Source organism: Enoplosus armatus, chromosome 16 (assembly GCF_043641665.1).
Source record: "Enoplosus armatus isolate fEnoArm2 chromosome 16, fEnoArm2.hap1, whole genome shotgun sequence".
NCBI lineage: Eukaryota > Metazoa > Chordata > Actinopteri > Centrarchiformes > Enoplosidae > Enoplosus > Enoplosus armatus.
The window spans coordinates 5,789,025-5,812,531 of NC_092195.1; the positions used below are offsets into that span (position 1 = coordinate 5,789,025).

A 23,507-nucleotide genomic window follows, 5' to 3' on the forward strand; every position below is an offset into this window, starting at 1 on the left:
ATGGCACTCTCAGCTGATAGTGGACCTTGACCCCTTTGTCTTTGTTTTTACTTAATTGAAATGAGCAGAAAACCAAAATAATAGCCTTTCAGATGCATGTAGGTTGATCTGAGACCCCTCAATGCAAAGCCAAGAGCTCTATAGATTAAACACAATGGTAAACTGTTTGCTGCCAGGTTGTGGTGATGGAAGGAAATGAATAATAAGCAAATTGAACTGGTGTCACCACACAGCGCTGCTCGCCACCAATGGCCTTGACTTGAAACAGATGATCATTAGAAAACATATGACTGTGGAACACATGCGGTCTTGGCTGGAGTGAACCAGCATGGTAGGACACCCTGCCACCAGCCGAACAGGTTCCACTTCAAACCTCAGAGAGGAGCTGTAAATATTACATAACAACACACTTGAACATTGTCCAGCTGGTTCAATGCAGAGAACAGGGACACACAGTTAATGCCAACACACGTCCTCCTCCACCACACACCAGGCGTTGGATGCCTCCCTGGCAACCTGGGAAATGTGGCAGATGAGGCGGATGGGTGAGTGGTGAAGGAGGCCTCAGGGTCAGCTCACTTTGTGGCCTGAAGGACAGCTTGCTTAGATTTTGTATAGGAAGTATGAAAGCTGATAATGACCCATTGTTCTTTTCTAGTCTGAGCCAAACAATAAATACCAATTTTATTTTCCACAGTTCATTTGCGTTAAATGACATATAAACTGCGACCCGGACATGAACAGAGGTCAGGAAAAGATGAACAAGATAAACACATTTAGTGTTATTATCATGGGGCCTGATAAACACGCTTTTCTCTGAGCGTAGCTCTGACGTCAGAGATGAATGGTACCGATGCGCAGTGATGAAGAGCTGTCATTCGGTAACAACGACACCGGAAAACAGGCCACTATTCCTTCAAAATGAAAGCATAATTCATAAAGAGTTCCCATTTTATATATTGCAAGGCAGCATCAAAAGTTGTTGATGTTGTTGAGATATTTTCAATGATCTTATAAAAAATAAATACCTATATATATTGAGGCCATTGCCTATATTTACTCTATAGACTGATACTGAAAACTTGTAACACAATTTTAGTTATTTCTTTCTCTTAGCTGCTTTTAAAGCCAAGGTGAAATAAGAAAATATATTTTACAAATTTTGAAATACATTTTTTAATTTTTAGTTCTATTTCCCTGTGTTAATTGTTCATTTATCTCTTGGTATAAGATAAGTAATTTGACATATCAAAGAAAAAAAAGATAATTTAAAATATATACGAAAGTTGTAATATTTGAGGACCAAAATGAAAACTACACTGACTAGAGACTACTGGTTAATTTTCTGTTAAAGTGGTTCATTTTCCAAAAAGATGTGATAAATTAGCGAGGAAAGACGTTGAAATCCAAAGCAAAGGGTCCATGTTACATATCAAATTATATTTTAGAAATAGGTAGCTTAATTATTGCTTTTTGCTTTTACAGCTAAAAAAGTTACTAAAATAGATTTCTTTCATAGGTGAACTATTCGACAAGAACTAATATTGATTTTATTTTGAAGGCGACACTTCCTGTATGAGCCTGCCACCTGTGTGTGCGTTTGACGCAGTCGAAAGCGCGAGGGGGAGAGGGGGAGAGGCAGAGGGAGGTTGAGTTGACAGTGTGACAGACTTACACAGGGACTCATTGGAGTAGTCGTCGGCCGGTCCGCTGTCAGTCGGCACCGAGTGTTAAACTGAACGCCGGAGGATTTGAGCCTCGTTAAAACTCGCAGCTCACCGCCCGGAGCTCCGCGCACACTCCCGCAGTTTTAAAGGGAACAGATAGGACGCGCTGGCGCTGCTTCGGGCTCCTCCGTGGTAAGTAGGACTGGTGTAGGGCATGCAGCCTGATGGTGTGGGCCCGTGTAGTAATATGTGTCAAGTTAGCCGCGCTGCGTTGGGTTTCAGCAGGGGACTTTTTCTTTAATGCGCATCCTTCGAGGCGCATTTTAGCATGCTGCCCGTGTCTCCACAGCTTTCATGTGTGTTGCTGTTGGCGCAGGCTGGTCTGCACTGTCATGTTATTGTGGATGCAGCCAGCAGGCATGTTGACAGTACGGGGGGGCTGGGGGGTCCCATATGGGCTGTAGCAGTGAAAATATAACAGCTTGAGCACAACAATCCTTTGATATTAGTTGATCATACATATGATGCTACTAATATTCGTATTATATCAACCTAGGGACTGAGTGTTGCTGTGGTACTGTGTAGTGACTTTACATGGACTTCTTGATGGTATCTCTATTATAGTCCTACAATACTGACAAGATAATGTAGTGCATGTCTCAATACTGAAGAAATGTACTTATGTTATTGTGTTCTTTGTGTATGCATAGGACATTTTTGAAGCCTGCACATCTGCTGTGTGTGAAATTGATTTTATATAGAATATATTGTTCCTGTATTATTTCTGTTGGGATTTACCATATCTATATAGCCATTTTTGTAGTGTCACTATAATAATCCTCCAGTGATGCATAGTATTTTCTGTCATATTTGTATTGTATTCTAGTAGTATGCGTTATTCCTTAGCAGTGGTTCCCAACCTCAGTATCGGGATCCCTGTGAGGGGTTGAAAGTATATTCTGAGGGGTCATGGGATCATTAGGATCGGACAGCAGAAAAAACACATTTCTGCAACTTGAAGTTATGTAAATCTTTTCAGACTTTCCTCTGGTATAATTTCAGGCTTGTATGATAAAGTCTTTGGTTGAACTTGTACCGACTGGTAGACACATGTAACTGTTTTAGTGGTCACATGCCAAAAAGGTTGGGAACCACTGCTTTATTGTACCATCGGCTACCAAATCGGTGTATCTGAAGTATTAGATCTCTAATTGCTTACCATCTGCAGTGTGTCAAAATGTTTGCTTGTGAACTAACTTGAGTATCTTTGACACTGATATCTTAATCAAATGAACCAGGACACTGACTCTGCAGTTAACCAAAGACTTGATAACCCCCAGTTGTTCGTATCTTGGATCTCACAGGCTATTAGAGTACAGCAGCTATTATAATAGGTCCTTGACCTCATGTATGTGTTCGTGTATACACACGCAAACACACACACACTACTACCATGTAAATCAATGCACCGCCAGCACCTTGAACAGTTACACAACCAACCTCAAAGCATGCATGACTGGAACACTACTGTACTGTATGTTGACATGTCAGAAATACTTCGTAATTAAAATACCAAACTGTCTTTCATCACCTGCTTTAAACCAATCAAGTGGTTACACACACACACACACACACACACACACACACACTGTTGAGGTAAATAAGAGGTCTAGATTTAGCAGATCTGGTTTGACCCACGCCAACATACCAGCTCACCACCACACTTCTGCTGTGGCAGCCCATGTTAATCTCACCTAACCTGCCCTGTCAGGTCTGTCTGTCTGTCTGTCTGTCTGTGTGTGTGTGTGTGTGTGTGTGTGTGTGTGTGTGTGTGTGTGTGTGTGTGTGCACAGGAAAGCAGGCACAAGTGTGTGTGTCTCCTTTCATGGCTTCAGTTTTTTGAAACATCAACACCTACATGTTGTCAGTGTCAGGCGAAGAGTTAAGCCGAGTTGAGATTACTTTTGTGTCTGTGTGTGAGAGAGAGTGAGACAGAGCACAGACAGATAGAGATGTCAGCCTCCTATTATAAGAAAAATGACTCACTCTTTTCTCACAGGTACAATCCTCCAACTGAGGATCACACACAAAACACCCAAAGAGCTTTTTAGGCTTTCATAATTTCATTTGAGCAACCACAGATTGCTGGAGGGTTAGAGACATTTTTTATTTTTTCATCTTACTATATGTAGTTATGTTGATAGGCGTGTTCCCTGCCAACAGTTATTTGGTTTCCTGTTGTCTCTGTGAATCCAGGTGAGTGGGACACACCTAGGCGAGGATCACCTCCCAGGAATGTTCTTTGCCTGTACATTGTGTGTTTTTTTTTGCCGTTTTTGTGCTCTTGGCACGTAGGTAGATTCCTGGAAGAGGAATGCCATGCCTCCCCTGGAGGCGTTGTTTCATAATCAGGGCTGTGAAGCAACATACTGCATGACGTCCATGGTATCTGGTGAACAGAGCAGAGGGTCAGGCATGTGACTTAGTGTGAATGTGAATTTGTTTTGAATAGTAGAGTTTTGTCACCCCTGGGGGCAAAACATCAAAATATTTTAATGAAAAAAATCAAAATATAGCCGAGAACCACTGAATAATGATGCACGTATTAACTAGAGCTGAAAAAAACAGCTGATTAATTGATAAGTAGATCGACAGACAATGAATCGGCAGTAGCTTTAATAATCGATTAAAATTTTAAAAAATAGACATTTTCAAGACATCACCTTGGGTTTTAAGAACTTGTTTATTACTCTTTTTGGACAATTCATAGATCAAATGGAAAAACAAATTAATAAATCGATAATGAAAATAATGGTATGTTGAAGCCTAAATCGTACCCATGCGTTTTTCCATTTTTCCTTTATCAAAGCTGCGTTACTGACCTAATAGTGTGTAAAATAAAAAAAGAAATGTCTTATCAACACTTAAATGATTTAATTGTATCTATACAAGAGGAATGAAGGAGGAGTCAACTTTGTTCTTATCCAATGCCAGTGATTGTCCCCAATTATTCATGTAGAATATTGAGTCATCAGTATATTTGATGATGTAGTCCATGTCTTGGGTTGGGACTACTAGTTTTAGTTTTAATTTTACTTTTTTGCAGTAAATGAAGATTGGAAACTTTTTCATGTCTTTCATTTCACAATTATAACTGATTTTATTGTTGAATTATAGGCTAATATGCACCCAGATGACATTTTTAGTCAAGCTTGGCAACATCAGTTGGTCACTCGATCCACCACTTTGGTCCCGTTGGTTTGTGACCAAAAACCTTGCAATATTCCCATCAGCCTCAGCTGTACTTTTGTATGGCTGTAGATTCTTTGTTTTATTTTGTTTTTTAGTTTTAGTTGCAATTAATTATAGACACACTTTGATTCCACTATTCTAACTTATTAAATTGATAAATGATACACTAACACAGGTTCATGACTCAGGGTTTAGCAGGATTTCCTCCAAAGCAGTGACTCAGTTTATTGTACAGATTCATTGAAGTGTTATATTGTCCATATGAATGGATGCATTTTGATTCCCTCTCCCTTGTTGTATCATTTTCGCCTTCAGATCAAGAGAAAATGGGATTGAACTGAGCGGAGCTCCGGCAGCACAGCAGGACAAAGCAGCTTACCTTCAAATCCCTGAAGCTACCTCGAGAGACCCACGGCTGGTCTAGAATTGACCATACCACCGTCACAAACCTCACCTAACTTCAACCCACTCAGGAGGAGATGGAGAACTGACCGGAGACCTGCAGGCAAACAGAAGGCAGCTCCTCCCCCCTCCCCGTCCACCAGCAGCCATGGCGGGGCTCAAACGTCACCATGATGGGAAGATCGCCGGGCTGTACGACCTGGACAAGACACTGGGCCGTGGACACTTTGCTGTGGTCAAATTGGCCCGACACGTATTCACTGGGGAAAAGGTACGTTTGTCCATGTCTGTAAATGCAAGTGTAATGCTTTGATGCCAGTGATTGAATTTCCTCATATTTAAATAGCCAGTGTCAACATACTGAAGATTTCAGCCTCACCCTTCAAGACAGACATACCAAAGAAGGGTGACTAGTAACACTTTGAGACATTTGAGTAATGTCTCTAAGGTTAGATGAGCGGATTGATTGTGAATGTTTTAGTGTCACATGATGGGTCTTAATGTTGTTTCAAGAGGCGTTTCCAACCTGGCAAGACTAAACACTAAATACATGTAATGTTTTTGTTTGATAATCATAACAACATTTTTAGTATTGGCACTATACATCAGCAATCAGCTTCTTCCGTCCAAAAGTATTACCAACCTCTACAGTATGCAAAGATTGGGACAGATGTCTTATCATCACTCCTGTTTTTCCTTATTATGCTGCTCTTCTAGGTTGCTGTGAAGGTGATAGATAAAACTAAGCTGGACCCGGTGGCGCGGGGGCACCTCTTCCAGGAGGTGCGATGCATGAAAATGGTGCAGCACCCCAACGTGGTGCGCCTCTACGAGGTCATCGACACGGCCACCAAGCTCTACCTCATCCTGGAGCTGGGAGACGGAGGAGACATGTACGACTGCATCATGAAGCATGACGGGGGCCTCACTGAAGAGGTGAGTGGGCAGAGTGGCCATTAGGTTGCATAGACTCAGTCGAAGTTTCATTCTACCTGCAGAAGTGTCCTTCTCTACCATCTTCAGGGGTGCGAGATAAGGCAAGAGAACGGATTGATCCCAAACTGTTGATCTCTAAAGTATCATATTATTATGACTTCTCCTGCGAATGGATGAGAATTGCTGAAGTTAAAGTGAACAGAATTTGGATGTTGTTTTTTTGTTTATTTCTAGTTGAGACTGTTTTGTGAAAATACAGTGAAGGACAGCAGTTCAAAGGTAGTTAGAAGCTCACCAATGCATTGCGCATACCGATTCCTGTGAAGTGAATACATTTCAGACACCAGGAGGCAACTGTGTGACATTGAAAGTTAAAAGTGATGAGACATTCTCAAACTCTGCTATGATGATAGTGGATGATAGTGAGGCAGCCGATAAGCAGGTTAAAGTTGGTTTTGTGGTAAAAACACGTAGAAATAAAAGTTGGCATGTTTTGTTAGATTGGTGCACGTGATACTGTCGAGAATTAGTTGAGAAATTGAAAATTCTTTAATTTTTTGAGACTTAAAAGCTGTTTCCCCCTGCTTCTTGTCTTTATGCTACATTAAGCGAACCGGCGGCTAGCTGTAGCTTCATATTTAATGAACAGACATGAGTGTGGTATTGATCTTCTCATCTGTTAGCAAGAAAGCAAATATGCGCATTTCCCAAATTGTCAAGTGTCGACAAAGGCAGTGCTGAAGGCTTTGCTAGTTGTTGGTTCAACCCACAACAGTTGTAACTGTGTCTGCTGTCTCACTAACTCACCAACTGACATATTTATTATACTGAGAGACATTACTATTGCTTGCTACCATTTCTGTCTCTCCTCTCCAAGGTGGCCAAGTGTTACTTTGCCCAAATTGTCCACGCCATCTCCTACTGCCACCGGCTGCACGTGGTGCACAGGGACCTGAAGCCGGAGAATGTGGTGTTCTTCGAGAAGCAGGGCGTCGTCAAGCTCACCGACTTCGGCTTCAGCAACCGGTTTCAGCCCGGGAAGAAGCTCAACACCTCCTGCGGCTCTCTGGCCTACTCTGCTCCTGAAATCCTGCTGGGGGACGAGTATGACGCTCCTGCTGTGGGTAAGCCTAAAGAGCTGGCAGAGAGTGAGTTCTGGGTCATGTTGTGGGGAGATACCTGTGCTGATTTATCAAAGTCAGGTTGTCATTACAGCTTTTACCTTAACCGCCTCAGTCCGTAGTCCAGCGTGTGTTCCGAGCAGCAGAACATGGTACACACTGTCCTCTACTGTATATCAGCCTGGTTAACTGATGCTTTCACATTCACACACACACATTCTCTCTGCCGATATGACCTACTGATAGTTCTGCAGGCACTTTGACCACACTATATGACCTGCAGTACTTTGGATGGACAACTTAGCATACTGGCAGTTTTATCAGCCAGCTGATAGAAGGAGAAGAACTGCTCAAAGTTCAGAGCGTGTTAGCGCACCTAGCAGTTTTGAAATTAGACTATAACTCAATCCACAGATTTGCAGTCCTACACCTGCAGTTTATTTTTGTCTGCAGTTTACGTTCATTGACAGTCATGGCCTTTTTCGGGTATAATAAAATCTGATATCAGATCAGGCTGAAATTGGTTTCCTCAGCCTTCTCAGCGCTCTCTTCTTCTGTGGTTGCGGAGTACACACACCATCACCGCTGCCCATTGATAGTGGTACCAATCCTTGCTGAGCCACAGCTTGGATATTAAATTAAAATGTAATGGGAAAAAAAATGAAACAGAGGCATGCAGATTCGGGGGGGGGGAAGAAGCGTCCAGAAAAAAAAGAGAGAGGATAAGAGAAAAGAGGAGAGCAAGAAAAAGCATCAGTAGTCCCTCTGTCTACCCAGAGGCCACTGCGTCAGAGCAAGGGAGAAGCATTTTCTATTTTTCTGACTGACTGGATTTGCAGTGGCTATTTTCTTCTGTCTGCCTTCGCTCCGTCTCAGTCTCTTTTGTGTTGAGCAGATGAGCGGCTCCCAAATATTGAAAGTGGAATAATAATAGTTTGTTATTTGACTGCATGTGTGGTTTTGGATGATGGTGCGAGTAGCTGCATGTGTGAGGTCTGCTGTCCTGTAAAAGCCTGTCTGAGCTCTTGACCCAGATGACAAATCAGATGTTTGTGGACATATTTCATGGCATGTGTGTGCGTGCCTGTGTTCGTACTGCCTGCGCTATTGTTCATTCAGCCGAGATGATGATGTTTTGATTGTGAGGATTATCCACCCAGCCGGGCTGTAATATTGTGTGATTCTATCAGCGGTGCAGTTTGATATGGAACAGGCTGAACGGAGGCCAGCAGTCCCGACATACGGGGCTTTGAGGTAACCTGGCCTGGGATCCCATCGCTGCCAAGGTACCTGCTGACAGTCTGTAGGGTGCTGAGTTTAGCTGGTGAGGTGCCAGGTGGCGGCCAACCCAGTTTGTTGCAGAGATAAAGAGGCTGTCCTCTATCGGCTATTGGAGTTTGTTGCTGAAAATAATTTGAGATCAAAAGTGATCCAAAATAGAGAGGGGAATGTTACACCAGCAGTCAGTCCTACAGAGCGTTCAGAAGGAGCCAATTAGCAGGAGCCGAACTCTCCAAACTGCAGAAAAGCAGAGAAAAAGCTACATTTATTTATTAAATCCAAGATGTCAAGTGCTTTTACCAGCAGGGTCAAAGGGCTGCAAATGACAATTATTTTCATCATGGATTAATCTGTTGTTTATTTTCTCACTTAATCATTTTATATAAAACATCAAAAAATAGTCAAAAGTACCCATCATTTTCTCCCAGTTCCCAAGTCGACGTCTTCAAATTGCTTGTTTTGTCTTACCAACAGTCCAAACTCCAGTCTGTGATGGATAGAAATAAATGCTTAAAGACAAACAGTGAATAAAATAAATGTTTTGAGGATAGAATAATCAAATAAAAGTATGTGAAATGTTATCATTATGCTGGAAGTCACAGCTTTAACACAGCGCAGGCATGTTTGTGCACTTTTGGGAGCAGATGATGGACTAATAAGTGCTATGAAAAGATGCCTCCTGTTGCCTTTTGATGTTATGCTGTGTGTGGGTCTTCTCCTTTTTGTTTCCAGTAAGTAGAAAGTTAAATATAGATTTCTGCTTCCTCTTCAAGACGCACAACTACACTTTAAAAAAATTAACTTACCTAATAGCAATTACAAAGAACACATCCTGGGCACATGCATAATTCAGAGCATATCCGCGCATAATGAACATGCACAAGTGGGAGGATTTTTTTTTCTTTTAGAAAAAGATGTTGCATAATGATCAGCAGGACAGGATGCTGAACTTGGCCCACTCAGCCTTAGGGTTAACAGTGTCAAGACACAAGGGAGTGGTCGTTGTTATCTCAGGGAAGCAATTGGTGTGAAAATGCATTGCAGGACAGCAGAAAGGGATGTTTACACTACCAGCTGTCGCCAGTGACTAGCCGGCGTGGTTAGCCCGAGTGATGCTAATGTGCAGTGACGTGAACGGCGTTATCCAGAGACGTGTCAGCCATCTGGTTTATAAATAAAGTTATTGAGAAAGGAAGTTTGGCGGACCGCTGACGCAAGTAATGAGGGAGCAGGGTCACGGTTGCTAGGATACATTGGCTAGGGGTAAGATGGTGGTGGGGGACTGCAGCAGCGTTTGCTCCCTCCATCAGCAGTATGAGGCGCTCCTTCGCAGCCTCAGAGCAATAAATACTCACCACCCACAGTAAACTGGCACATTTACTTTACCAGATTGAAATCTCCAGCGTATCCTGGCAAACTGCAGTGATACGAAGAAATGTGAAGACTTATCACCAGGGGTGTTGGGGAGGATAAGCCCAATTAGGCTCAGTTTACCATCCTTTTTTGCAGAATAAGTCTTTAATATATCAAACTGAGTTCAGTTCAGGTAGTGATTGATACGTCTGCCTCACAGGAAGTGAAGTACATTTCTGGTTGGTTTTAATATGTAGTGGAAGAACTGATATTTGATCTGTGCAGCCTTAGCAGCCAAGACAGAGAAAGCTTCATCAACAGAAAATGTCTAAGAGAAAAAGTCACACAGCTACTTTGTTTGATCAAATAGTGATGTCTGGAAAGTGTAGCGCGAACAAGCTGCAGCAGAAAAAGAGACCGAAAAAGAAACTCAATGATAAGCACCTTAAAGCTGCTCTAATCAATATTTATATATTAAAAATAGTGAAATGATGTGTACTGAGAGAATTATCACCCAACTCTGCAGTTCTCCTCAAGGTCTTTGAGCTCATTGTTTTGGTTTTAGGGACCGTAACTTTACTGTTTTGGTTCCCTCTCACTGCTCTCACTAATGTCCAGCTTCACCAGACAGCTGTTAGCTGATAAATCAGCAGACAAACAAAGTTAGCAACTAGCTGCCCAGAAACAAGACATGTTGGCCTCCAGTTTATAAGGTGATGCATCACTGTTGTGTTTACAGCTTGTTCGCTGCCCCCAAGTGGCAAAAAAAATCAAGTAATGCAGCTTTAAAAGTGAAGAAAGATATCTTAAATCAACTGACTTTAGCTGATATTCATGCTTCTCACTAAGGAAGAAATGGTTTAACTGCTATTTTAATTTTTTTCTATTGCACAGCATAAATAAGCAAAATCTTGCAATAATTATATGTAAGTCATGAAAAACTGGTCCACATACTGACTGAGAAACAAATGCTTTTATGTTACTGTCTCCTCGCTCGTATATGACTGCAGAATGTGTGTCAGTGGACCATCCTGCTGACCAGAGCGGCAGACGATGCCCAGAGCAAAAAGTTGCTCTTTTAAAATGGATAATCAGACCAAGAGAACTGTTCCATGAAATTAGCATTTGTATGAAGCTTTGAGGGATGAACACGTTAACCCACTTTCCCAGGACTGTGTGTGTTTGTGTGGGAGTGCATGCATGCGTGTGTGTGTGAGCATGACGCCAGCGGCAGGCAGCAGTGCAAAGCCTCAGCCTTGGTTAGACAGATGTGTCCTAAGCTAGTACATATTTACGGAAATGGCTCTGATTGAATATGATTCACGCTTCATTTGAACTGAGGGGGAGACAGCTCTTGTTTTTTTTATATCTAGGTCACTAAGCAGAAAGGACATATGTGCTTCACTTTGTCTGTCATCCATATATTTCTCCTGTTTCTGTGGCCATCTTCCTTAAAAAATAGTTCTCATATTATGTGCACACAAGGATTTTTGGTATGAACAGACTGCATTCCCTCTGTGTCTCTGCAGATATCTGGAGTCTGGGGGTGATCCTCTTCATGCTGGTCTGTGGTCAGCCCCCCTTCCAGGAGGCTAACGACAGTGAGACGCTCACTATGATCATGGACTGTAAATACACAGTGCCTCCGCACATCTCCCATGCATGCCGAGAGTGAGTAGCACGCACACGCGCATGCACCCACACAGATGGACAGAGTACTCTGCAGGTGCTGCATATTTCATGTTTGTAGATGTGTGAAGAAAAGAGGCCGAAGAGAGAGGAGCGGCCTCTTCTCTGATGCTCCTCGTTGTCCTGCTTTCACTCTGGTGCTGCAGTCAGCTGCTCCGCCTGAGATGCAGTGCTGCGTTAAGTGTATCTAATGCACCCTTTAAAATTGGCCCTCTATTTTTAACATTGTGAGGGTTTAACGATGCGTCAAGGCAGAGCAGGGCAAAACAGATGCTGAATACATTTTGAATGGCTGTAGCTTTGAAAACACACATTGTTTTTGGACATGACCTCATCAGTTTATGTTGACTCGCACATAGTACTTCTGGTAAATATTGGCACACGTCCTGGTTCATGTGTGGTTTGTTTGAACAAATTGAATAATTGAATAAAGTGCATGTTATCCCTCTTGTTGGAGGTAGAAGGCACTCAATAGCCATTATTGGATTTTAAAGAATAATTCTGGTTTGTTATAACTTTGCAAGCCTGGAGCATATAGTTAGTTCAGGCACTGAAGGTGCACTTGCGTCTGCTTCATTCATGCGTCACAATCAGCTGTGTGGCTACCAGCTAACTTATAACACCCAATCATATAGATGCAGGAACACAGCACGGCCATTAGAATCATATCTGGTTTGTCTTATTTCCATTTTGTGAGCATTCAGACGATCAGGCAGGTTGTAAACAAGCCAACAGTTTATCTAGTTTATTTGGAGGTAAAACTGTAAGCGAGCAACTACTGCAAGTCAGTCTGTAAACGGTGATGGATGTTTACAGCATTTGGGTAATAATTTTACCATTTACCTTCATTTTCTCTTCCAGATAAGTTTGACTAACATGAGGGTTTGTTTTAAATCCCCCTTAATGGCTGTATATCTGTGTATCTAAACACCGCTAGTATTGGCCAGATGTTTCTGTAGTTCCTCCATAAGACTGATCGCCTCTGTGACTCCCTCCAGTCTTATAGCCCACATGCTGCAGAGGGACCCCAAGAAACGAGCGACCCTAGAGGAGATCGGGAGCCACGAATGGCTTCAAGGCGTCGACCCCTCCCCGGCCACCAAGCTGTCCACCCCTCTGGTGTCTCATCGCAGCCTGTCGGAGGAGGAGCACGGCTCCATCATCCAGCGCATGGTGCTTGGGGGCATTGCAGACCGAGACACCATAACCGAGTATGCGTCCCTTTACACACACTAGCATAAATTAATATGCAGCTATTCTTTCCTGTGTAATCTTTAAAAATTTGCCATGGTCCACTAGTCCAACTAAAGCTTAATTGAGTGTCATCAACAGTTTAATTGCCATTAACAACCAGCTGGCAGTCGATCCTGAGCTGTTGCCATGTCAAATTAAATCTCCACCCCCGTCACTTCCTTTTCACTCACAGTCAGGGTTTGGTGCTGATCTGCGTGTTGATATCATGTGTATGTGAGTGTGTGCGTGTGTCCCTGTGTATGTTTTGAAATTCAAATTGATTTCTCTCTCCATCTTCTCAGGGCTCTGGAGTCGAATCAGTACAACCACATCACAGCTACATACTTCCTGCTGGCTGAGAGGATGCTGAGGGACAGGCAAGAGAAGGAGCAGCACAGCCAGACACGATCACCCAGCCCCAGCAAGGCCCAGTTCAGGTACGCACACACACACACGCACACACACGCACACACGCACGCACACACAAACAAACATTCCTTGAGATAGACAAGAGTGCTGCCTCTGCAGTGCTGCGTACTGTCAGTTTCCAGAAGACAAGTTTGACAGCAGATGGACAGACGGAGCCTTTTTTCAGCCGAGGATGAAGGACAGACTGAGAATAGAAGAGAGGGTGCAGATCAGCAACATTATCAGGGATGTACCACCAAAAATATCTTGAAACAAAGATATTTTCCTTATTGAGAAAGTTTAACTAGAATATTTCTAAACAGTTTGCCTTGCACTAAAATTGGAATGACAGGAAGAGAAAACATTTTAAGAATTTGAATCCATTTTCAAATAAATGTGTATTGAGTGAAAGCAATCTCTGACCCTCTATAGCATTAGCATTAGCTATTAGCTCTAACTGGATATCTAGTTAATGTTTAGCCCCTATTCACTGAAACTAAGTGGCAGCACGCTAACCATGTAGCTAAGGAACTAACGCTGAAACATAGAACAGAGAGAAAATATAATAAAGGATTTTTTCACTATCTGCGATACATTCTGCAACACAGACCATGCTTCCTCTCTTATGCCTAATCTGTAATTAGCCAAGTGGTCGACTTTTTTTCTCCTCCTCAGCATGTATTTTTATGATTGGAATACAAATTGTACATTGTGACCATTCCATTAATCCAAAATTGCTTGTAATAAAGGATGTATCTTAAATAAAACCATCCAAACTGAAATAAATATTAACACCGTCTTCATTTAACATTCTTGTTCAAAACTAGGATGTTGCTGCCGGTTCAAAATACTGGGAAATACACTTCACTTTCTTTCAGAGAGTTAGATAAAAAGGTAAATAAATAAATATATGAATATTAAGCTACAGCCAGCAGTCGGAACTAGCTTAGCTTAGCATAAAGACTGGAAACGGGGAAACGGCTAGCGTGGCTCTGTCCCAAGGTAACAAAATCTGCCTACCAGCACCTCTACAACTCACTAATTTACACATTATATCGCGCTTTTACACTTTGGTTTTTGAATGGATTAAAAAATGGCGTCAATTAGCTTAGCATAAAGACTGGAAACAGCAAGCCTGGCTGTGTCCAAATATGTCTACTAACACTGTGATAGAACAACAATCTGTGGCATCAGGTGGAGTTATTGTATGTGCGGTAATTATTTCTGGGCAAACCAGGCTATCTTGATGTCCTTGACGCACAGACATGAGAGTGGTATCAACATTCTCTTGGAAACACATCAAATAAGCGTATTTCTCCATATTTCTGTAAGTCTAAACATAAATACAGTATTGCTAATTCTGTTCAACCCACTAAACCTGTGTGTGTTTAACCCTTCACAGGCAGTCCTGGCCCACCAGAGTGGATGTTCACCAGGATGTCAGTGATGGCTTGGGGGGTCCGGCTATCTCCCACCCTGGGGGGCCACAGTCCCCTGCCCGCAGTGCTGAGAGCCTCCACAAAGGCCCCAGACCCAAAACAGCTCTGCTGGACCTCAGCCAGCGGCAGGAGAACCACAACCCAACTGCCAGCCAACAGCAGCCTGCTCGACAGAACCAGGAGAGGGGGCTCAGGCCTCTGGTAAAGCCCCACTCCAACCCCCTCAGGCTGGGCTCTTTGCCCTCAGTGGGCCCTTGCAAACCTCGAAGTCCCAGTCTTTTCAGCGTAGAGGAGGATGAAGAAGAAGAGGGGGAGGAAGACAAATGTTTATCCCCTTCTGCACTACATGCTCAGGTGGTGCTTCGTTGCAAAGCCTCTTCCTCATCATCATCTATGTCTTCTTCTGGTAATCGTCTGACATCCCGTATGAGTGCTCCAGTTCTTAACCAGATCCACGAGGAGGATAAAGAGGATGAGGATGAGGAGGAGCAGAGGGAGCTGCATGGACTCGGCCCGCCCAAACCCAGCCTCAGCCTCAACCTGAACTCTAGAATACCATCACCGTCAACACTCATGTCATCGCCTAAAACTGTTGGTGTAACAGCACCCGTTGCTGCTTTCACCCCCAGCTCAGAGACTAGTGACGATGACACAGAAAGTCACGATGAACCAGATATGGCAACTGTAGGTGGACAAGGGGATGACAGAGAAGGGAGGAAAGAGGATAGAGAGAAAAGGGGGTCAGGGCAGGGCAGTCCTTCCAACTGTGCCAGTCCTGGATCAGGTTCGGGCCAAGGCAAGGGCACAGCCAAAGCTGCGAGCGGCCTGGTGGAAAGCCTAAAGCTGATGAGCCTATGCCTGAGCTCTCAGTTCCACAACCTGACAGGGGGAGGAGGGGGAGGTGGTGGTGGGGGCAGCGGCAGCGTTGTTGGGGGGGACACCCAGGACCGCCCCATGTGGAGGATGTGCATGGGCGGCTCCACTGGTAGCCTGGATAAGGTCTCACTCCTGGGCGGCCCTTCACCCAGGGGGAACCTGTACCACCAACAGGCCCAGCTGGGAGACGCGCTGGCAGACCCGCTGCTGGAGGGCACCTGCACGGGCACGCTGAGGCTGGGAGAGCTGGACCTGGCCAGGGAGAACCACAGGAACATGAAGAACCGCGTGCTGCAGATGCCTCTGAACGACAAGACTCTGTCCGTCAACATCCACCGGAGCCCCAAGGAGGGTCTGCTCTGCACCCCCACCCCACACAGTTGCTGCCAGGTCATCTAGAGCGCAGACCTGCCGCTCCATCAGCTGCTGCACCTCCACACTCCTGCCCTCTCATCTGTACATCCCTCATCATCTAGCTTTTGTTTCCGTCGTGTCACCACTGGCTCATGAGTTCACGTTATTTTTGCATTTTATGCTGTTTCCTATTATTTAACACTTATGGTGGATAACTGGGAGAAAGTCCAAATGCGCAATGTTGCACATTTAGAGACGCAAAAAGTCTCCTTGGAGGAGACTGGGTGCCATGCCAAGTATGTGAAGCACTTTCAGCAGATTAAACAGGACACTAAGGGGACATTTTAACCCACTGGTGTGTTTTTAAATGAGAGACATTAAGTATGGACACGGATACAGGAGGTGCTCACATCCCTGCTCTAACACACTTATACTATACTGCACTATACTGTATGTACACATGTTGTGCACACACACACACACACCTGTATCACTCTCTGATAAGCTGATAAAAAGGGAAAAACTGATGAGGTTTAGTATCATGTTACATATCGTCTTTCGTTGTACTTGATGCTGTTTTTTTAATATTATTTTTTAAATTATTTTTTGAGACAATCATTTTATCAGTTTTTTAATTCTGACTGAAAGAGTTAAGTTATGACTGTGTTTTCATACTAGCGAGGACACATGACAGGGGTAAAAAGGACAGCAGCACTTCCGTATGATGGTGGCACACAGTATTTTGTAGTCTATCACTGTTTTATTTTTCTATCTCAAACGTGCTCTGCAGACTCGGAAAGAAAACGCACACTCGCTTGTCAAGTCTCTGCGTGGTCACATGACAGAGTTTGTACATATGTGAATAACCTCCTAGCAGTACTTTGTACCTGTAGTATTGACGGTAAAGTTGTATTGCAGTAGAAACCTGAATACTAGATCCTTATACACCATTATTCTTCACTCCTACTGGATATTCAAGGTTTCGGTTGAACCCAGAGTTAGGGATGTGTTTGACGGCTGAAAAAGAACATTGAAATGGATTTAAAATCTCCCCCCGAAACCAAACAGAGTAAAGTATCAAACATGTAATGGCAGCTCTTTAAATTCAATGACTACTGGGTGGAACCTAAACCATGCACATCCCGTAGCTTACCAGGATCACGGTAGCCACTGTTGTAGCGTATTCCAAGACAAAAACAACCAAGGGGTTTCAATAGAACATAACAACACCGCCCCTTCAAGTATCGGTCTGTGTAACTGGATTTGTGACCCACCCCTAGTGGAATATATAACTTGACAGTGCATGTGTTTTGCTGTAGCAACTTTATTCTTACCCACTGAGGTCAATCCACCTGCTGTATCTACCTAACTAATAGATTCAAATGGTCACTTTACTGTAGCCTCACAGCAATACCAGCGACTGCAAAATGTACAACAAAAATGGATGTGCCATAAAATCTGTCTTTTCTGCATATTGTACTGTATGTATATGATAGAGATCTATTAAAATAAAATGACGTGAATGATGTCTGAAGTCTTGTTTCTTGACTTTTGTTGAGTTTACCAATCCACCTTTTTATAGATCTGTGCACAGGTTTAGAGACAGTAAGGTATGTGAAGACAAATGAAATGACAAATGTTGGGCAGCTAAAAAAAGTTCATCATGATCCAAGTAGAAAAATAGACAAAAAATATGCTTTTTGGAGAGTAAAGGAATACTCACGGCATTGGTTTTGAGTGAGGAAATCATTTTTTCATGGTAATATTTCTGGGAACATGTGAGGGTTTTCATGAGATGAAGAGGAGTTTATATTCTGTGACTCCGCACATATTACACATGATGTTTTTTTTTAAGGCTGATTCTGATGTTTTTAGACAAATTATCTTGTTTTTAGGCTAAGAAGAAAAAAAAAAGAATAACATAAGAGTAACATTCACAGAAAATATAAATTGAACAGGTAAATGAGTAAATAAAAAATGTTGCCCTATTGTTCAACTTCCCCAATTATGTGAAGAGGGCATCGGCACCCAAACCATCCATGAGTGCCTGGTAAACAGTGTACAGGGGCTTTTTTTAGCAGTAGCATACATCATGTAGAGTGATGGTTTATGATTAAACTTCGCACAATGAGACTATTTTTAAGTCTTTTAAAGGAGCACCCCACCATTTGTACTCATGACGATCAGTTTACTTGTCATTAGGAGCACCATTCAGCCTGTGAAAACAGTTGCATAATGTCTTCTGAGGTGCTCCGAAGTCCAAGAAACAACAGCAGTCAGGTGATCAAGGTTATTTCATACAACTTGGATGCAACAAATCTGGGGCACCGAATCTGAAAGATAACGGCATTTCTCTATCAACGAGACAGTATAGACTTGCATTATGGGAAATAAAGGACCCAGTGTTTCTTTCGAGCTTTATCCATACCACAGATTAAAGGTTAGGCCTCTGCTGCTTTTTCTTGTGCACTCCCCAACTTTATCGAAGTGGAATACAAAACTGCTGCAGTAACAGTTTTTTGCATGGATTGTTTGCTGTCCAGCACCTTCACCTCGTCTGCACACTGGGAAAGTAATCCCTTGTGGTTTAAAACTGCATGTTTTTTTTGTTTTTTTCCCCCATGTATTGCTTAATTTTTGTGGATTTTGTCTCCAAAACTGCCTGACTTAGCTTAGCATCAATTAAGCTTTTGACTTAACTACCAGCTAACATACATGCTAAAGGGTATAGCGAGTGCTAGAGATGAAGACAGACATAATTTTGGTGCCTATGTTGTGTCAGCAGTAAAGTGATAAAACGAAAACACATTTTGTGTTTGTCATCTATGATATCTGTAAACAGAGAAATCCTCTATGGAGGAGACTTGATGGAGCGGAATGGGCCCGTGTGCAGTACAAATTCTCCCATTGTGTTTATTTTCCTGAATGGTCTTGAAGCTTCCCCCACAAACACTGCAGGGAGTTGTAATCTCTGCAACATCTGGGCTACTGTTCCACATCAGCCAGCTGGGAAGAAATCAGATCAGACCAGATGAGCTCTAGGGTCGACACATGAACCCACGTGACCCACAGGCTTACGCACACACACGCACATACACAGACAAATGATGTAACACACACAAAACAAGCTGGGGCGCATAAGCCATGGAGGATAACACACACGCAAATGAGCAGGTGACAGGGTTGTCATGTGGGTTTGAAAAAGTGAATGGAGCACTGAGGATAGGGTGTCAGAAAGAGGATGTCATGTGTGCGCAGACGCACGTGCTGGAATCAGATCATCTACCCACAATCCTCTCATCACTGCCACCTGACCTCTCTCTGTACATCTCTATGAGTTCAACAGATTCATTGGTTTCACAATATGTCAAATATGATATAAACATGTTGGAAATGACAAGGTCTAGGTCCAGGTCTAGGCAACCCTGTGAGTCCAAATGAGTTTCTGTGGTTTTGACAGTGGATGCCGAGCGGTATGCAGGGGATCAATCTGGCAGACTGGCAGGGAAACACCATCTACAGACAGTACGCTCACAGCAGCAGACAGATTAGCTGGTTCTGGCAGGTCAGTGTGCATTAACAGTAGCACTCTGTTCAAGTTAACCCTTTACAGACATTTGTACTGATGATTCAATAGATGAAAATGATCCTGAGATGACTCTGAGATGAATGGACTGACATAGACTAAAATTAAACTAAAGATATATTTAATATATTTTTTTGAGGGACTTACCTCCCCGTACACATGGAAGGGGTCTGGCCCGGTTCACATAGATGAGCCCTCTCTCTATCTTTAACACTTGCACAGATATCTGTCCAGCAATAGAACTCTTTCCTTCCTTCCTTCTTCCATTCGAGTAGCTCTTCTCCTTTTCATCCAACACATTTGTTTTCTGGTGCATAATGACAGTATGTTCAATAATATCAGGCCAGCCATAAGTCATAATGGCACTTGGTTCCTGAGGATTATGTCCATTGTATGTACAGCCATGCTTTGACATTGTATGGTCTCTATCTGCTTTAAGTTGCAGATTGAAGGGTGCATCTGTCAGCAGAGCATTTAATCTGACCGTCAGTGGAGCTGAATGTTAAGGCTGAACTCCTGCCACCAGGCTGTCAGTGGAGCTGCTGATAAAACTGCTGTAAGGAACAAATCCCCCCTAAAACACACACACACACACAAACACACGCACTCACACTCACACACACACACACACACACACACACACACACACACACACACACACACACACACAGTCAGCAAGCCAGACGGATCCCACACATCTTAGACTAAATACAGCCTGCTGGGACACCACACTCCTCCGTTATTTTAAAACTTCATTTCTTTGTGATTGTATGCCCAACCAGCACAACACACACACACACACACACACACACACACACACACACACACACATATACCACACGCACACATGCAGTTGGTCTCAGAGTACACAGACACTGTTTGGCCATCTGATGGAGTTTTTTTTTATCTGACATTGAGGTGTGTGTGTGTGTGTGTGTCTGTGTGTGGTGATGCTCTGTTTGTGTGTACATTTGATTTCACTGTAGGCTTGCTCAGAGTGTTACTGAAACTGTGTGTTTGCCCATCTCACACAATGTGAAACCAAGGACTGCCAGAGAGTGTGTGTGAGAGAGAGAGAGAGAGAGAGAGAGAGAGAGAGAGAGAGAGAGAAAGTCGATAAAAGGCAAATTTTCATTAGCCGTGACAGCCTGGGAAAAGGCAAACAGGAAAGAGAGGGTATCAAGAAAAGAACAGTTATTACAGACATTACATAGAAGACAGCAGAAGCCGTGGCAATTGAACAACAAATAACCCTGTGAAACTCAAATGATATGACCAGGAGTAGAGAGAGCAAACAGCAAGGAAATGGATGTAAAAAAGAAGACAAAAGCATTCTGAACTGTGAAGAAGGCAGGGCACAGCTGGAGAGCATGGGGCATCAAAGCTATAACAGGCAGCCACAACAGCCTAAACAGGAAATCATAAAGCAGCACAGAGGCAGAGATGGCTGCAGGTTAGCTTTAAGGTTGCAGCTTTAAGAGTATGAGAATTCCTCAGATAATGAAAGCAGAGATAGGGATCAAATTTTAGCCAATTTTAGAGCAATGCACTTGTTTCCAAAGTGAAATGAATTGCATTGCGGGGGAAGCAGAAATAAAGCTGAATTGACGATACAGAGGTATTGCTGGCTGCGAGGACATCGCTGGGGAGGGCAGACTTCCTCCCAAGCCACATCCTGTTGGTTCTGAAGGACACCCGTTTTTAATGATCTTTAATATGAGAAGGGCCTTTTGTTTTGACAAGAACCCACAGAGGCTCCTCAGCCGCGAGGCAGAAATTATGTCAAGAAAGCTCTTTGTTTCTGTAGTAATTAACATTGGTAGCCTGCAGTCTTTTTCCAAATACGGTAAAATTGTCTGGAGGGTGACAATAAACATTCATTGTTTGGTTTTAAAGGAGCACGTCATTGATTTTACATGCCAAAGTGAATTCATTGGTTATGGAGAGTATTACTCGGCTTGTGAAAACAGTTGTATCATGTCCTTTGTTGCTCTGGACAGAGCTTGGTCGAGTATGAGGAAATTACTCAGCTTGGGCTTGGATAATAGAGGGATAAAGTTTTTAACAGAAAGCCAGCGTTACAAACTGGTGCCCAGGAGTGTAAATGTCTTTGGCCACTTGGGGCCAGTGGAAACAAGCTGTGCACACAATACCGACATATTATCACCTTTTATAAGGCGAACTTGAACTTGATTGCACCAGATGCCTATTTATAGATTCAGTCGACGCAGAGCGACGTTATCATTCATTTGGTGAATATAAGTCCAATATTCACTCTGTTAGAGCTCTGTTTTTGTCCTACCCACTCCTGAGGGAAATATCTGGCTCTTTAGCTGCTAAACTAGTCGCTAACTCTGCTATTTGGCAGGTAGTGTCCAGTGGGTTTTAGACTGAAAACAGCTGCCTGATGCTAAAAACGCTGATCACAGAAGCGAGAGTGAACTAAAACAGTAAAGTTGTGGCCATGAGATTAAAACAATTAGCTGAAAGATGCTAAAATGCTCCGTAGAGCTGAGGGGAACTTCATATATCATAATTATCCATTATATTATAAAAATACTGATTATAGCAGCTTTAATGTAAAGATTCTTTGACCTTTGCTGCATCAATTTTGACCATTTTTTTTTAAATTTGTATCTTATGAGTCCTCCAACTTTGTACATGTGCAATTTCATTCGTATAGCCCTCCCCATATTACACTAAAGTTCTGTTTACTATGTTTACAGCTTCAGTATGGGGTCATGAATGATACATCTATAAATTAGCCATCAGTATACATAATAATACTGATAATAGAATAATATTCATAATAAATACGTTGATGAGGAAGGCCCAACTGTACTTTTAAATCCATGTAAACAAACAGTTGGGACAAGCGTGGAAATTTGCTTGGAGACAGACTGTGGCTCAGAGACCAGATTTAGTCCTGCAGATTCCATAGTTTCAGTGAAGAGAGAGAAATTACCCGCTTTACAGCATTTCTTGAATCAGTAGCACTTCAGTCTCAGTCCCAGTGATGTCACTGACGAGATGCCGTCGCATTAGCCTCAATGTGAAAGTCTCAATGCCTCTTCGGATCCATTTCATTCCTTCTGTGGGGTGAAGAGAAGTCATCACATCGACAGCTTTTCCTGTGCTGTGTCTATAGAGAATAACCGACCAGCTGGCAAACTCCAGCTCTGGCTCTGTTAGTCTTTCCTGGTGCACTCAGTCAGAATTGAAATGCTGTGATCATTAGACTCCGACGCCTTTGGTGTAATGTGAGAGCTGTGAAGTGCTCTCACTGCATAAAGACTGACAATTTTTTAGAGCTGGGGAAATGACTGTACCTTTCAGATCACTGGTAGCAACTTGCATAAACTGTAGATGGATAGATGCTTTCATTTAACAACATAGTTGTGTTGCACAGACTTTGTTGAAATATTGTCCTTTTTTATTGTGCAAATGTCAGTCTGGCTGCCAGCTATGTGGTAAAAATAAATCTCTGGACTGTAAATGGCAACAGTCACTCATAAGCAGACTATAATTGTTTGGTTCACACAAGAGGAGAGTGGATATGCCTGTGTGTGATGCATGCATCTCATTACACTCGTGGACCGTCACTTGAAAAATTAACACAATGGCATGGGGCTTCTGCACTGAGGTGATGGATACCTATAGTATGAGGCAAAAAAGAGCGGTACTGGTCCAGGACAACCTTCTGCAGGACTTCCATGTACATTCATATCGTAATTTGTGTTCAGGTATTGAGTACACTCCTACTTTCATTCTAAATCAATGGGTTAGGCAGAATAATCAGTGAGGTATCAGTTCGGTTTTGCAAATCAGGGAGAGATACCACTGTTAGCTTTTAAAACTGAGCTCCTGATGCTTTGGCTGCACAAACCTGTATGTGGTGGTGCTGATTAAA

At 42.9% G+C, this 23,507-nt stretch overlaps 1 protein-coding gene across 1 annotated transcript; it reads left to right on the plus strand.

Moving 5' to 3' along the window:
• The first annotated feature begins 1,686 nt into the window (after positions 1–1,686).
• On the plus strand, positions 1,687–17,539 carry LOC139298978 (SNF-related serine/threonine-protein kinase-like). The gene is made up of 8 exons (XM_070921810.1): positions 1,687–1,859; positions 5,235–5,592; positions 6,039–6,257; positions 7,135–7,381; positions 11,542–11,683; positions 12,700–12,912; positions 13,237–13,371; positions 14,745–17,539. The coding sequence occupies exons 2-8, from the start codon at positions 5,470–5,472 to the stop codon at positions 16,054–16,056; spliced, it is 2,391 nt and encodes a 796-aa protein (XP_070777911.1). The 5' UTR covers positions 1,687–1,859; positions 5,235–5,469; the 3' UTR covers positions 16,057–17,539.
• Positions 17,540–23,507: the final 5,968 nt, after the last annotated feature.